The 13,947-nt window shown below is 54.7% G+C and overlaps 2 protein-coding genes across 13 annotated transcripts in view; one reads left to right on the top strand and one right to left on the bottom strand.

Annotated features, from left to right (window-relative positions):
- The window catches only part of PAPLN (papilin, proteoglycan like sulfated glycoprotein), a 32,782-nt gene extending 21,526 nt beyond the window's left edge, over positions 1 to 11,256 (top strand). For 2 of the 5 annotated variants that reach the window (XM_047739249.1, XM_047739252.1), the window contains 8 exons: positions 461 to 601; positions 750 to 874; positions 1,134 to 1,287; positions 1,795 to 1,932; positions 2,638 to 2,765; positions 2,880 to 2,988; positions 5,617 to 5,801; positions 9,229 to 11,256. In XM_047739249.1, coding sequence (XP_047595205.1) covers positions 461 to 601; positions 750 to 874; positions 1,134 to 1,287; positions 1,795 to 1,932; positions 2,638 to 2,765; positions 2,880 to 2,988; positions 5,617 to 5,801; positions 9,229 to 9,404 — 1,156 coding nt within the window. In that variant the 3' untranslated portion in view covers positions 9,405 to 11,256. Of the gene's footprint in view, positions 1 to 437; positions 602 to 749; positions 875 to 1,133; positions 1,288 to 1,794; positions 1,933 to 2,637; positions 2,766 to 2,879; positions 2,989 to 5,616; positions 5,802 to 9,228 lie in introns of those variants that run through there. The other 3 variants (XM_047739253.1, XM_047739250.1, XM_047739254.1) reach the window with 2 other exon arrangements.
- A 493-nt stretch (positions 11,257 to 11,749) lies between these two features.
- Positions 11,750 to 13,947, bottom strand: part of NUMB (NUMB endocytic adaptor protein) — a 192,215-nt gene continuing 190,017 nt past the window's right edge. For all 8 annotated transcript variants that reach the window (XM_047739255.1, XM_047739256.1, XM_047739261.1 and 5 more), the window contains one exon: positions 11,750 to 13,827. In XM_047739255.1, coding sequence (XP_047595211.1) covers positions 13,112 to 13,827 — 716 coding nt within the window. In that variant the 3' untranslated portion in view covers positions 11,750 to 13,111. The remainder of the gene's footprint in view (positions 13,828 to 13,947) is intronic.

Below are 13,947 nucleotides of genomic sequence, written 5' to 3'. Positions count from 1 at the left end.
GCGAGTCCTCCAACTTCTCTAAGCCCCCGTTTCCTGACGTGTGAAATGGCGATGTTCTCTGAGGTTCACTGTGGGTTCCAGTCTTGGGACTGTGTCATGAGAGCTTTGGGGAGAGTAAAAACCAAATAAGTAAAACTTTACATTCCAAAGGGGTCAAGCATGTCGTTTAGTTCCCCACACGGACCTGGCATGAGGGATCTCTCTGGGCCCCTCCATGCCCTGGGCTTTGCGCCCACCCTGCAGCTGTCACAGGACCAGGCTGAGGTAGCAACGTCCAAGGGCATGAGGGGTGGATGGAGACGAGCATTCCTGAGGCCACTGGCCTCCCGGGAGATCCCCTGACTCCGACAGTGCTGGAGACAGGACGGATGCCAAGCCTCTGGGGTGGGAACTGATGGAGGGGAGTCCCCGGTCGTGCACTGAAGCCAGCAGCACAGGTCCTCCCCTCCGCCCTCCCCAGGGTCAGCTTGGCCGGCCAGGAGCCATCCCTGGTACAGGCGGCCCCGGGGCAGTTGGTGCAGCTCACCTGCCGAGGTGATGACAGCTCCCTGGAGCCCCATGGCCAGTGGCAGAAAGACGGGCAGCCCGTCTCCTCCGACAGGTGTGTGTGTGGCAGCCCCCAATGTCCCCTGGGGTGGGAGGGTGCAAGCAGGGCTCCAGTCCCCTCCTGTAGGAGCAGGGGGGACCTCAGGCGGGCTGGGCTCGTTGTCGTCAGAAGCCAGAGCTCAGACCCCCACCTCCTCACTCAGGCACAAGCTGCAGCCGGATGGCTCCCTGGTCATCAGTCCCCTGCGGGCAGAGGACGCTGGCATCTACAGCTGTGGTGGCAGCAGGCCGGGTGGTGACTCTCAGAAGATCCAGCTTCGTGTCATAGGTCTGTCCTGCGCCCCACCCGCAGGGGATTCCCATGGGCCCCAGGCGGGAGGCCGCGGCTGGGAGGGCCTGAGCCAGGGTGCGCCCGCTCTGGAGTGGCCCTTCCTGCCGGCAGGGACCCTGTGCTCCAGTTGGGCCCAGGTGGAGGTCTCGCCCTTCGGGGCACTCATTTTTCCACATGTCCCCGGCCAGCTTCATGCCCCTTCCCCTTCCTTCCACCACATTCTCCGCATAGCTCACCTCTTCTGGCCCCCTGACAGGGGGTGATGTGGCCGTGCTGTCTGAGGCTGAGCCAAGGCACTTCCCTCGGACCAGGGACCCAGCTCAGCGCCACAGTCCTTGGGACTCCAGCCTAGTGGGGGACAGGGGGGGCCCAGGGGCCGTCTCCTCCTTGCAACCTCGGCCCACGACCAGGTAACTCCAGCAGTGCTGTCCTGCTCTGGGCCTACCCCACTTGGAGGCCCAGGGGTGATGGGGGGTCTTCGTGGTGAAAGGAGGGGGTGGGGTGGGGCACAGGGGTCTGCTCGGTGAGGATGAGAGAAATGAGGGGGAGCCCTCCGCCCCTCCCCAAACAGGTGAGGGGGATCTAAGGCCCAGGACCCAGGGGCTGAGGGAGGGGAAGTTCACCAGGAACTAGAGGGTCTGCAAGGCCTTGAAGGAAGTTTGTAGAAGGGTTGCAGAGGGCTGGAGGGCCCAAGTCAAGGACGGAGTAGCAGAGGTGCAGGGCAGGGAGGTGACAGTCAAGATTCTGGGGCAGGGGTGGGGGCAGGCGGCGGGGAAGGCAGGAAAGTCCCAGGAGGTTGTGGTGGCGTCCTGACCCGAATGAAGCAGCTGTCAGGAAGCTGAGTCTGGAAGGAGAGAAGGGGGCCTCGGGCTTGTGCAAAGGGTTCCCCTCATTGCTGTGGGGGGTGTGTTCTGCAGGCTGCTTCTGGACAGGAACCAGCCCGGGGTGGTGGACGCCCAACCAGGCCAGCGGGCCCGGCTGACCTGCCGTGCTGAGGGCTTCCCGCCCCCCGCCATTGAGTGGCAGAGAGATGGGCAGCCCCTCTCTTCCCCCAGGTTTGTGTTCAGCTCCTCTCTTAGTCCTCCTGTCCCACCACCAGCCCCTGACCCCGTGCAGACCGTGGGGGAGGGAGTTGCCAGGCGCCACCTCTGTCAGTCCTGAGCAGGACCCAGTGGCTCATGAGAGATGCTGCGGGGCTGCAGTGCTCCTGGGGCCAACTGACATTTGGGTTTCTGGGTCTTTCCAGTGATGAGTGGGCAGGAGTAATGGGCCGGCTAAGGAGGGGTGATGGCTGAGGGACAGAACAGAGACAGACTCATTTCTGGCTGTAATCACAACAGCTGACATGTACCCGTTATGAGCACAAGGCTTGTTCTCCGTGGTCCCCTCTGCCCAAGAGCCACCCTGAGGTAGGCGCGTTCTTATCCCTGTTTTACACACGGGCGCTTACCACCACAAAGCTCCTAAGGGGCAGAACCAAGATTTGGGCCTACTGAATGAGTACAGTGAGAACCACAAAACCACGCCAGAATTATTTCGTATCCGGAAGCTTGAAAGGATTTTTCAATTGCCAGGCTTCAAAGTTGGGCACCTCCAAGTACATGAGAGTGCCAGCAGCTGGAGGACCTCAGGGCCTAAGGTCAGATGGCCCTTTGCTCAGACCCCACGGAATAGTAGGGTCCACTCGGCCCTTCCCCAGGGAAAGGAAGACCCTGCCAGCCCCCTCGGGATGGAGCCACCTGACTATGCTTTGTCCCTAGACACCAGCTGCAGCCCGATGGCTCTCTGGTCATCAGCCACGTGACTGTGGAAGACAGTGGCTTCTATGCCTGTGTTGCTTTCAACGGGCAGGACCGAGACCAGAGATGGGTCCAGCTCAGAGTTCTGGGTAAGGTGGCAGTCCTGAGCGGAAGGGTGAGTGGGGCTAGTGACCTCTGAGGTCAGGTGGCGCAGGTGGGACAGGATTAGCGAGTGGCTGACCGTGCTTCCCCCTTGGGCCTAGGGGAGCTGACCATCGCAGAGCTGCCCTCCACTATGATGGTGCCAGAGGGGGACACGGCCAGGCTGCTGTGTGTGGTGACAGGAGAAAGTGTGAACATCAGATGGTCCAGGTAAGGCTCTAGTCCACACTGGCCTGGCCCTCAGACCCATACTCCTGAGGCTGTCCAGCCCAGGAGGTGGCCCAGCTTTTGCAGGGATAATGCGGTTCCCACCCTTCATTCTTCACCTCCTGCCTCCGGTGGCGGGGGGCCGCAGCACCCTCTTCCTGACTGCGAGGCCCCGTAGGACCGGTCTCTCTTGGTTGGGCTACACCAGGATTTCTCAACCTCGGCACTATTGATATTTCAGGCTGGATAATTTTTTCTTTAAGATTTTACTTGAGAGTGAGTGAGCGGGTATCTAAGTCTTGTGGGGTGGAGAAGGAGAGGGAGAAGCAGACTCCCCGCTGAGCAGGAAGCTGGGTGTGGGGCTCAGTCCCAGAAGCCCGGGATCATGACCTGAGCCAAAGGCGGCCGCTTAACCCGCTGAGGCACCCCGGTGTCCCGACTGGATAATTCCTGATTGTCAGGGCTGTGTTGTGGATTGTGAGGTGTTTGGCCGCATCCAGGCCATCTACCCACTTGATGCCAGCAGGACTCCCTCCCGTCAAGACAAAGGACGATGTCTAGAGACTGCTCCTGATGTCCTCTGGGTGGCGCACTCTGCCCCTGGGGTTGAGAACCCTGGGCTAGACTCAACTTTGTGGAGACTTCAGGGTGTTTTACTCCACGTTAGTTTCTCTTTTATTCATTCCCTCAGCAAACGTTTTTTTGCCCCCTTCCTCCTTGCCATGTGTCAGGAATTGCCCAGGCTCTGGGGCTCTTGGTGTGCTCTGAGCCCCCCCAGACACCCCCAGGTAGGAGAGGGCCCAGTGTCCGCTGAGCTCTAGAGATCAGCCCTCGGTGCTATCAGTGCATGGAGGATGGGGCTGCCTCCTCTCTGGAGCCATCAAGGAAGGGGGGCCACACACGTGACTTTGTCTGGGCCCTGAAGGCTGAGGAGGGAGGGGAAGGCTGTTCCTGAACAAGCCTCAGAGGTGGGTGTTGGAGATGATGTCAGGCTGGGAAGGGGCCTGTGCAGCCGGGAGCCTCTGTAGACTTCGAGAATCTGTGCTCCATGCAGGCCTGCCCTGACCGGGTCTGGCCTTCGCTGCTTCTAGCAGGCCTCTATCTTCTTCTTTGCTTCTCTTTGGTCTTCCTAGCAGCAAACATGTCCAGGATTCCCCTCTTCAAAGCAAAATGCTCTGACCCCCATGTACCCTCAGACTCTGGCCTCTTCTGGAGTCTCCCCGTCACAGCACGGCTTTTCGGACTGGTGGTCTCCACCTGCTCACCTCCCGACTCACCGCAGCTCACATCACCCCCGCTTCAGGGACACTGCCCTGTGTCTGACAAATCTCAGCCCCCACGTGACCTGCTCTTCCGCGACCGCTTGCACTTCCCGACATGCTCCCTCTCCTCAGCTCCGGGAAACTCCTGTCCTCTGGCCTTCGTCCTCTTTCTTTGGTCACTGCTTCCGTTTTCCTGGCTGGCTCATCTCACACCAATCCCTCAGAGGCTGGTGCACCTCAGGGGCTGTCCGTGGTTCTTGATCTAACTTCACCTTGGGTAACATTTTTGGCACATGGCTTCCTGGGTCATGCGGTGCTGATACACTGTCTGGGTCTAGACCCCAAATCCATCACCTCCTGGTATCTCACGGGCACCCGAAATGCAAAATAGTGGAAAAGAGCCTTCACCATTCAGCCCTCTTCCCCACTCCAGATCTCCCCGTGGTGGAGAGGCGCCACTATTACCCAGCAACCCAAGCCCCGAACCTCTGTCATCCTTCATCTCTTTGCCCCCCACCTCACAAATCAGACCCTCCCCCATGTATGCACGTCTGCCGTGGCCACTTCCCGGCTCTCTGCTTTCAGGTTTGTCCTTGACCCAGGAAGCGAGCCTTTCCAAGGACAGATACTTGGTCCGTCCTGCTTAGCTCACACATACCCCCCCCATTCCCCGCAGGGTCCAGGCCACAGTCCTGTTGAGGCTGTGCCCACTTCCCTCCCTGCTCTGACCATGGCCACCCCTTGAGCTTGTGAGTCCCCTTGTTCTCCCTTTCACCAGCCGGCTGCTCCTCCTCCTCCTCAGGTCAGGGCTCAGCTAGGTCATCCTCAGGGAAAACCCCCTAAACACCTGTACCCTAGCCCCGTGCCCTCAAGACAGGGAGTGCTTATGTCCCTCACTGAGCACAGGGCCTGGCCTCATGGCTGCTTAAAAGAACTTAAAAAAAAAAAAAAAAAACTTACTTGAGAGAGAGAGAGATCACAAGGAGGCAGAGAGGCAGGCAGGGAGAGAGGAGGAAGCAGGCTCCCTGCTGAGCAGGGAGCCCGATGCGGGGCTCGATCCCAGGACTCTGAGACCATGACCTGAGCCAAAGGCAGAGGCTTAAGCTAACTGGGCCACCCACATGCCCCTTAAAAGACCTTTGTTGATGAAAAGTGAGAGCAGGGTTCCTTTGTGGATCAAGAGGCAGATTCACAATAACTTAGATCAGCGTGCTCAGTTAGAGTGAGTTCACCTCACTTTTGAGTGACTTTGCTTTGAGAATGTTCTTTTTGGCACCCTGACCCATCTGTTTCTTGAGGTGAGGGTCATCTGTCCACAACGATTACCTCCTCCCTTTGTCTCCTCCTGGGCCCTGGCCGTCTCTCCCAGCGTCCTCTCCCCCACCAGGAATGGACTGCCGGTGCGGGCCGACGGGCATCGCGTCTACCAGTCCCCAGATGGCACCCTGCTGATCCACAACCTGCAGGCCAGAGACGAGGGCTCGTACACGTGCAGCGCCTACCGTGGAAGCCAGGCAGTGAGCCGCAGCACCGACGTGAGGGTGGTCCCGCCGGGTAAGGGGCTTACGCCAGGGCCTTGCTCGTTCCTGAGTTGGGTTTGTGCTGCACGGGGCGGGGAGGGCAGGCTCTGTGGTCTGGGGGACCCTAGCAAGAGTCCTGGCTCACTCTGCCAGTTCCTGGGAGCGTCACCTGTGGCAAGGGGCTCAACCTTCCTGAGCCTCCCTCCTCCCCGGTGCAGCAGGCAACCTCACCGCCTGGGAGAGCTGTGGCGAGGGTGAAAGAGATGTGCAGAGGGAGGCATCTGGTAACAACAGGTGATGTCAAATATCACTCAGACTTACCGATTCCGAGAAAATAGGATTGACTGGAATTTCATTATAGTACTTAAGGCGGAGAGGCTGTTAAATGCGTCCATTCTAATCAGTGCGGCAAAAAATGGTCCTAAGATTGAAAAGTGCCTTTATGGCTCTTTGACCATGTAACCCAGAAAGGGCAGGGATTAGTGTCCCCATCTTACAAATGAGGCAGATATCCAGAGACCGTATGTGGCGTTTCTGTAAGCCATACAGCAAACGAGGGGCTAAGCTGGGACTAGATCCTAGTCCTCATATTTACTATTCTTTTCCTTAAATGATTATACCAGTAACTGGCAGAATTTTACTTGCATTATTCAGCAGTTTGTGTTCTCCAGCTCTTGCTCAGAGTTGAATATTAGTGCACCTAAGGCCCATGTTGTAAAGTGGTGTCATATCACTAAGAAAAAAATGCTGCTCCCTCCATTCAGTGACACAGTGCTGAGACACCATCCATGCAGATGCAGTCCAATTTGAGAGGTGTTAAAATGGGAAAATCAGCACATCTCAAAATCGGTAAGGTAGACTGTGGTTTAATGTTGGATTCACAAAGGCTGTAAGGTTAAGTCAGAGGGCCAGGGGAAGGGGAAGGCCTGCCCTCCGCCTAGCCTGCCCTTTCATGGGTCCTTGGTCTGGACCCATGGACTGACCAGCAGGGCAGAGCCCCAGGCTGAGCCGCCAGCTCTCGTGAGGCCTGAAGCGGACTTTTCAGGAGGGCCTCTCCAGTGCTGTCTGCCTGGATGCTCACAGCAGTCAGGGCCCCCGCACCGCCCCGGGAGAGCTGCTCCCACCCTGGGGTTCTGAGGCTGCTATGCTGCAGGTGGGGAGTGGCCAGCGCTAGAGGCTGAAAGTCCGAGGTAGAAACGTTGCTTAGTGAATCAGACTGACATGCAGGCTTCCAGTTCCTGAGCTGCTTAGGACAGCCCCTGGGACAGCGCTAGGTGCTCAGGCTTGGTGACGCAGTGCAGGGGCGCAGGAAGGCCTGACCTTCACTAAAGTGCTAGACCGCCGGGGCCGGCTTTCTCTCCTCCCTGCCCAGCAGATTGATCTCTTGTCTACAAACCAACCGGACTTAACGAGACCCGAGGCAAGCTGGAACGCAGACTAGTGTGAGAAAGAGCAGTCAGAGGACCCAAGTGTTCGTGTTTGTGACTCACTGCAGACACGTCTACATGGGAAATTATAATCAGAAACCCATCTGACAGCAAAGTGTGGTGGGGCGTCTGCTGATGTGTGGTCGCGCGCTGCAGTGTCTGGCTTGGGCTGCCTCCTGGACAGGACACCTTTCTGCTGGGGGAGTGTTGCTTCTCTCCTATTTTGCAGGCACCTTTCTTGACTAGAAGCTGTCTCGCCCCTCTCTCTCTATTCATTTTGTTGATTATGCTTTCTGTAGGGTCTCACTGCTTGAGGCCGCCTCCCTGTGCCCGATCCGTGGTCTGGTGGCATACTGGAATTAGCGTGAGTGTCCAGGTAGCAGGGCTTGAGTTAGTCACGCTCTGGTGTAAGGGACACGCTTCTGTTGAGGATTTCTCAACCTTCTTGCCTAGAAGACCGGGGTGAGAAACAGAAAACACCGGAGGGAAAAAACAGAGGCTCGTTCCTTTTCTGAAGGAGAGGGAGTGGGGCTAGCACAGCACAGTTCAGCACTCAAATTCTAGCCACAGTCACTGTGTGCCCAAGGAGCTGTTCCTGTCTCCACTCAGGCAGAGAGCTGGAGTCACTGGCCCAAAGTCACCCCGCTGGGAAGCAGGAAAGCCAGGACCGAGCTCAGGCTTTCTGGCTCCAGAGCTGCTGTGTTTCCTCACCGTGCTGGGCACCGACCCTCGGGCCCTTGACAGGCCCCAGGGCTGCAACTGCTGAGAGCAAGTCGATACCAAAGTTACTGATTTCTTTTTTTAATGTATAAATGACTTGATACTTATATAAATGTGGGTACGATTGACTCCTGAGGAACGTCTGTGCAGTCAAATCCACGTAAAACTTTAACCCCCCAAAACTTTACTAACAGCCTGTTGGCTAAAGCCCTACTGGTAAGTTAGCACGGACTGTATCTGTATTACATACTGTGTCCCCAGCGAAGTAAGCTAGACGAATGTTAAAATCCTAAGGAAAATACATTTACAGTATTGTACAGTATTTAGTGAAAAAAAAAAATGTGGACCCGCACAATTCAAACCCATTGTTTAAAGGCGGGCTTAGTACTGTCATTATACTGATATCCCAGATCTGTATAGAATCAGGTACTGAGACCACCCAGGTATGATCTTCTTGTGTTCTGGGAGAAAGCAGGGGGAGAGGAGATGGAGATCAGCCCTATGAGGTCTGACTTTAGGGAAGGTGCTATTCAGGCCTAACCCAGCTGAGTCAGAAGAGCCCCTTCCAGAAAGAAAACGGAAATTAACCAGATGAGGCCACTTCAGTCCCAAGATGAAGCAGTGGGATAAAACTCAGAATTTTTTTCACTTTTTTTTCGCTGACCCTGAGATTGAGAGTCCTACAGCCCTAACTCGCCAGGCGCCTCTCTCACGAGGGTTTTTAAGGCACCGAAGCTCCTAGCACATTCAGAGGGGGGCAGCAGTGTTAGAAACATGGCTCCTAAGGCTGTTCTCTTCATCACCTTGCCTAAGAGCTCGCTGGCCCTCTCTGAGCGAAGTGGGAGAACTGGGAAGATGGGGAACGAAGTGAGGAGATAAACTGGGGCTGCAGAAGCCACAAACTCTTTGAGGTTAGAGGGAATCAGCAACGAGAGAAAGGAGACAGCTCTAGCCCAACTCGATTTTACTTAGGGCGGATGCCCCATCTTTCCTTGCCAATCCAAGGGCGAAGGCAATTGTCATCCAGCTCTGCAGGTCACAAGCTCGAGGGCAGGGAGTTAACTTCGAGGGATGAGTCATCACGTGGAGTCAAGGTTTGAGAGTCTGTCCTGGGCTGAGGCTGCAGGACCCCAGCCTGTCCCGTGAGGCCCACAGCCGGGGGCTACACAGAGGTGTTAGTACAGAGCGACTGTGCTTTTTGGAAACCTGGCATTCCTACTGTTGCTTTCCTTTTAAGGCAAAGAAAGGGCAGGTGGGACTTCTCAGCCTCCACAGCTTCCTTACCCCTCTCTCCCCCGTTGTTTCCTTCCGCAGCGCTGCCCGGCCAGCCCGGGGCCCTCGGCAGGGAGTGTGTGGACCAGCCCGAGCTCGCCAACTGTGAGCTGATCCTGAAGGCCCAGCTCTGCGGCAACGAGTATTACTCCAGCTTCTGCTGCGCCAGCTGCTCCCGCTTCCAGCCTCCCGCTCAGCCTGTCTGGCAGCAGGGATGAAGGCTGGCCGCGGGCCCGGTCCCGAAGCAGCCCTCGGCCTGTGGCCTCCGGCTGGCAAAGGGATCGGTCCTTTAGAGAAGGGGCCCTTTCAGGCCACCCGCCTGGCCAGCACCCACCTGGCGCTCCGCCGCCACAGGCAGCTGTCAAGAGGCATCTGCTTGGAGAAGACCACCCTTTCCGGCCTCCTCCCTCATTTCTGTTCCACAGGATCCGTTCACTGGGTTCTAAAGCAAGTTACCAGGGTTCTCAATTCATTGAAAGCTGGGTGGGGAGGTTGGAAGGGTTTCGAAGGTACCATATATCTCCCGGGCACACTAACTCCTGCCGGGTCAGGCCATTTCTCTTTGCTAGAACGCCCTCGCACATAGGGTCCGCTGCTCGGGTTGCGCTCACCCTTCTGGGCGGGCAGCTTCAACCCCCCGTGCGGACAGTTAACAGCGCGCTTGTGAGCGCTCCTGCCAAGGTGCAGCATGGCACATGCGGTCGGGACGGGGATGGGGTGAAGGAGCAGCAGCTGGTGCCGTCAGCATGGCCGAACTGGGGGAGCAGCGCCTTACTTTCCTTCGGAAAGATCCCCCTCCGGAGGCCGACGCGCAGAGCCTGGCTGTGAGGGTCCCCTCACCCTGCATCGAGCTGACCCGCTCTGCGCAGTGACCAGCGGGGAGCCCCTCCTCCCCCAGCAGGAATCTGTGAGGCAGAACCAGACCATTAAAAACTGGCACTGGCAGGGCAGGGGAGAGAAGAAGGGGAAGGCAACGTATGAACAACAAAGTGGTTTCAGAAATGGCTGGAGGCGGCAGAAGTCGCCTCCGTCTCTCAGAACCTCCCGTTCCTCGCTGCTGCTAGACGAGAGGCCTGGATTCAGCGAGCTTCCAGGTCCCTTAACACTTTAATCGTCTACACATCCTCCTGAGGACCGGCTGGACCTGACAGGTTACTCCCGGACATAGGAAAGGCAGGCATTACAGGGAAAGCTGACTTTTAATACCACCACACTGGCTGGAAAAGAGAAACTGCATCATGGGTGAGTGACACTTCTTGGTCTACCTCTCAGTCAACACAGGAAACGTGGATTAGGGGCAGAGGCATTTTTTTTCTTTCCGCTTAAAAAAAAAAAAAAAAAAAACAGAGGAGGATCCCCTTTCATTTACCATGGCTAGTTTTGCTATACAAACTGGAAACTAAGGGCTACTTTCTTGGACTCCCCAGTTCTCCCCAATTGGCAACATCATTCAGAAGTTAAGTTCGAGGGTAGCTAGCTCTTCTTAGAACTAGTCACAGAGTACTAGGCTAAGGTTATAGCAAAGAGTAACACTAACAAGCTGGACCAGTGGCTCTCAACCCTCTTCCATATTGGGAGCTTTTTTTTTGGTTAAAAAAAAACAACAAAAAACTTGGGGGTCCCCCCACCACCACTCTGGTTTATTGGCCTGGAGTAGGGACCAGGGTGAGGAGTAGGGACCAGGGTGAGGATTCAAAAAGCTCCTCAGGTGATTGTAGTATGTTTCCAAGGCTGCGACTCACCACTCCAGCAGGGCCTTTCAGGTGAACCTTGTTCCAGGGTATTTTCTGATGACTAGGCTGGGGGTGGAGAGGGTGGGGCTGAGATTCTGTACCTCTACTCAGCTCCTAGGTGCAGTCCAAGCTCCTGTTTCAGAACACAATCTGAGCAGCAAGAGTCTGACATCAGAGATATGCTTAGATCAACCAAAGCCTAAAGTATAAACACAAAAGTGAATTTTAAGAATATTCCAGTCCTGGGGCGCCTGGGTGGCTCAGTTGGTTGAGCGACTGCCTTCGGCTCAGGTCATGATCCCGGACTTCCAGGATCGAGTCCTGCATCGGGCTCCCAGCTCCTTGGGGAGTCTGCTTCTCCCTCTGACCTTCTCCTCTCTCATGCTCTCTCTCACTCATTCTCTCTCAAATAAATAAATAAAATCTTAAAAAAAAAAAAAAGAATATTCCAGTCCTGATGGACAAAACAGATGAAGGGGATTAATCCAGAGGTACAATCTTCCAGTTGGGAGTCACAGAGAGGAAAAGTCTAACGCAGGGAATATGGTCAATAATACTGTAACAGCACGTGTGGTGACAGATGGTGATCACACTTGGTGAGGCTGTGTGATGTACGAACTGCTGGATTGGTATGTTGTGCACCTGAAACTAACACTGTGTGCCAATTACACTTCAGTAAAAAAAGTACACTAGTCCCAATACAGGGTCTTCTAGCCACCAAACCAGAGTTCTGTAGCAGCCGCTGAAGAGCAGAACAGACCACAAAGAACTAAAAGGCAACATATTTGCTGATAAAGAAAAGGGGAAAGACCAGCCCTTCATGGGCAAAAGCTTCTACCACGAACATTTATTTTTGTTAAAGCAGATTATAAATTCTCATCAGTACAAATATATATAACTTACATTTGATTGTAAGGCCAACGTTCAAAAGTAAAAATGAGATGGGATCTCATGTTGTTACCAGAGGTCAAGAGGCCGCAGCTGGCAACGGATGCTCACCACAGGTTTGGGGGGCGGGGGTGACGCACACATGGCTAATGAAACTACAGTCTCCATCCCCACGAAACTCCTGGGGACAAAACGTAAAGGACAAAACAAAACCCACCAAGACCCACATGACAAACCAACACAGTAACCTGCGCTCCCGTCAATGGACGTGATTATGTCATTGTCACCTTAGTGTTAAGTAGAGGACTAACATCACCTGCAGCGGTATGGAAAAGAAAATACATATTCTCTATAGAGTGTACTTAGATTGAGTCCATTAAAATAATGACATTAGAATTTCACCACAGGTTCAAGACCAGGACAATACTGCTCTTTCATTTCTTTAAGACTACAACCTAGTGACTGGATTGGTCATACGCGTGCTGGCTGCTGCACTGTGCTACTTACAATGAATGACACCAAGTAAGCTAGGATCCCATCTGTACCTCCCCACCTTTCCTCTCTCCGCTTCGATAGGCATCACTGATAAATCAATCTTATGTACAATTTCTTACAGCTAACCCTTTTACCTTTGGCAAGATTACTTACAACTCATACAACTTTTTAATATTGAGAACTATTTAAAATATTCTAAATGCATAAAAATAAAGATTTTGGCTTTTTTTGATATATATTTATAATATTTATTCTTACTCAAAGTGGAAGCTCAACTTTGCCCCTAAAATATAGCTCTGTTGGGCAGCTGCTGATATGCCCTCCTGGGAATTCTGGTGGCACAGCCTGCCTCTCGTCCCCAGCCCAAGCACAGGCCACCATGTTCTTGACCTGACAGGCCAGTACTGAGAGGCGGCACGTGAATGGCCTGAAAAACAAAGGGAGATTGTTTTGCTTCCCGTTGTGTTTTATATTCCAGTAAATGTGCTTTGAATACAAATTCCTGTTCAGATACTTCTGCCTCTCTGTTGCCAGAGATTTGTAAGGGGCTGAGGGAGAAAGAAGGGGACAGAGGGCAACATTTCTTTGACTTCTTTAGCCTAACTGCAAGACAACTCTTCTCTAGGAATGTTTTTTCAATTTTTTAAAAAAATCACCTTTCCTAGCACACTCTGCCTGGACATGCTCCTTGGGACCTTTGGGATTAGTGAAAAGTATACTGATTGGGAACACAAAGTTCCCTTTGCTCCTTTGACCTCTGCCCCTGCCCTTGCCTAAGTACAGACAAATACGTAAGCCAGAGAGACGGCTTAAAGTTCAATTTCAAACGTCTTCTGTAAATCGCTGGAGAAAGGATTGGTGGGAGAGGGGTTAGTGCGCTGCTTGGACTTGCTTTCTAGTGCAGCCCACTGGGCTTCAAAAGGATCCACGGGGCAGGTGCCCGCAGGAACCTCTGCGTGCTTATCTCCGGAGGCCAACCTGCCTTCGTCTACACCATTGAAAGCTGCAGAACCATTGAGATGCTGAGCAGGCGGCTTAAAGAAGGGACTGGCAGTAGCACCGCTCGTCTCATACTGAGGGAATGTCTGCTGCTTGACCAGGCTGGGAGACTGATGGGGGTGGGTAGCCTGAGGGTGGCCTGCAGTGCCAAACACGTTGGCTACCATCTGGGAGGGAGTGATGCCCACCACAGGCACATTAGGGGCTGGATAGGGCATCCCATTGGCCACAGGATAGGACTGGGCAGGGACAAAGGCTGGCTGCAGGGGTGGGCCCACACCCACTGGCACGGGCTGAGAGGTGAGGAATGCATGCCCTTGGAAAGGCGGCGCCGGCTGGGTCATGGCAGTGGGTGGAGGAGGCTGGAGAACTGGCTGCAGCGCAGCGGCGGAGGCCTGGGGCTGCTGAGCCCGGACGCTCTTGGACACCTCTTCTAACCAGCGGTCAGCTTCAGAGGGTGTGCGTCTGTGACCAGCCTGGAAGAGACCTGGAGATGCAGCACCAGAAGACTGACCCCACTCGGTCCCTGGGAACAAACATGATGGAGAGAGACAAAAGAATCAATCTTTAGGGGCTTCTTTCCTTACCTGGTAACCTTGGTTACCTGACTGATCCTAACATGTGGATACTTCGTGGTTCTGGCCGG

This window comes from Lutra lutra, chromosome 7 (genome assembly GCF_902655055.1).
Source record: "Lutra lutra chromosome 7, mLutLut1.2, whole genome shotgun sequence".
NCBI lineage: Eukaryota > Metazoa > Chordata > Mammalia > Carnivora > Mustelidae > Lutra > Lutra lutra.
This window is presented reverse-complemented; position numbering and strand designations above follow the sequence as displayed.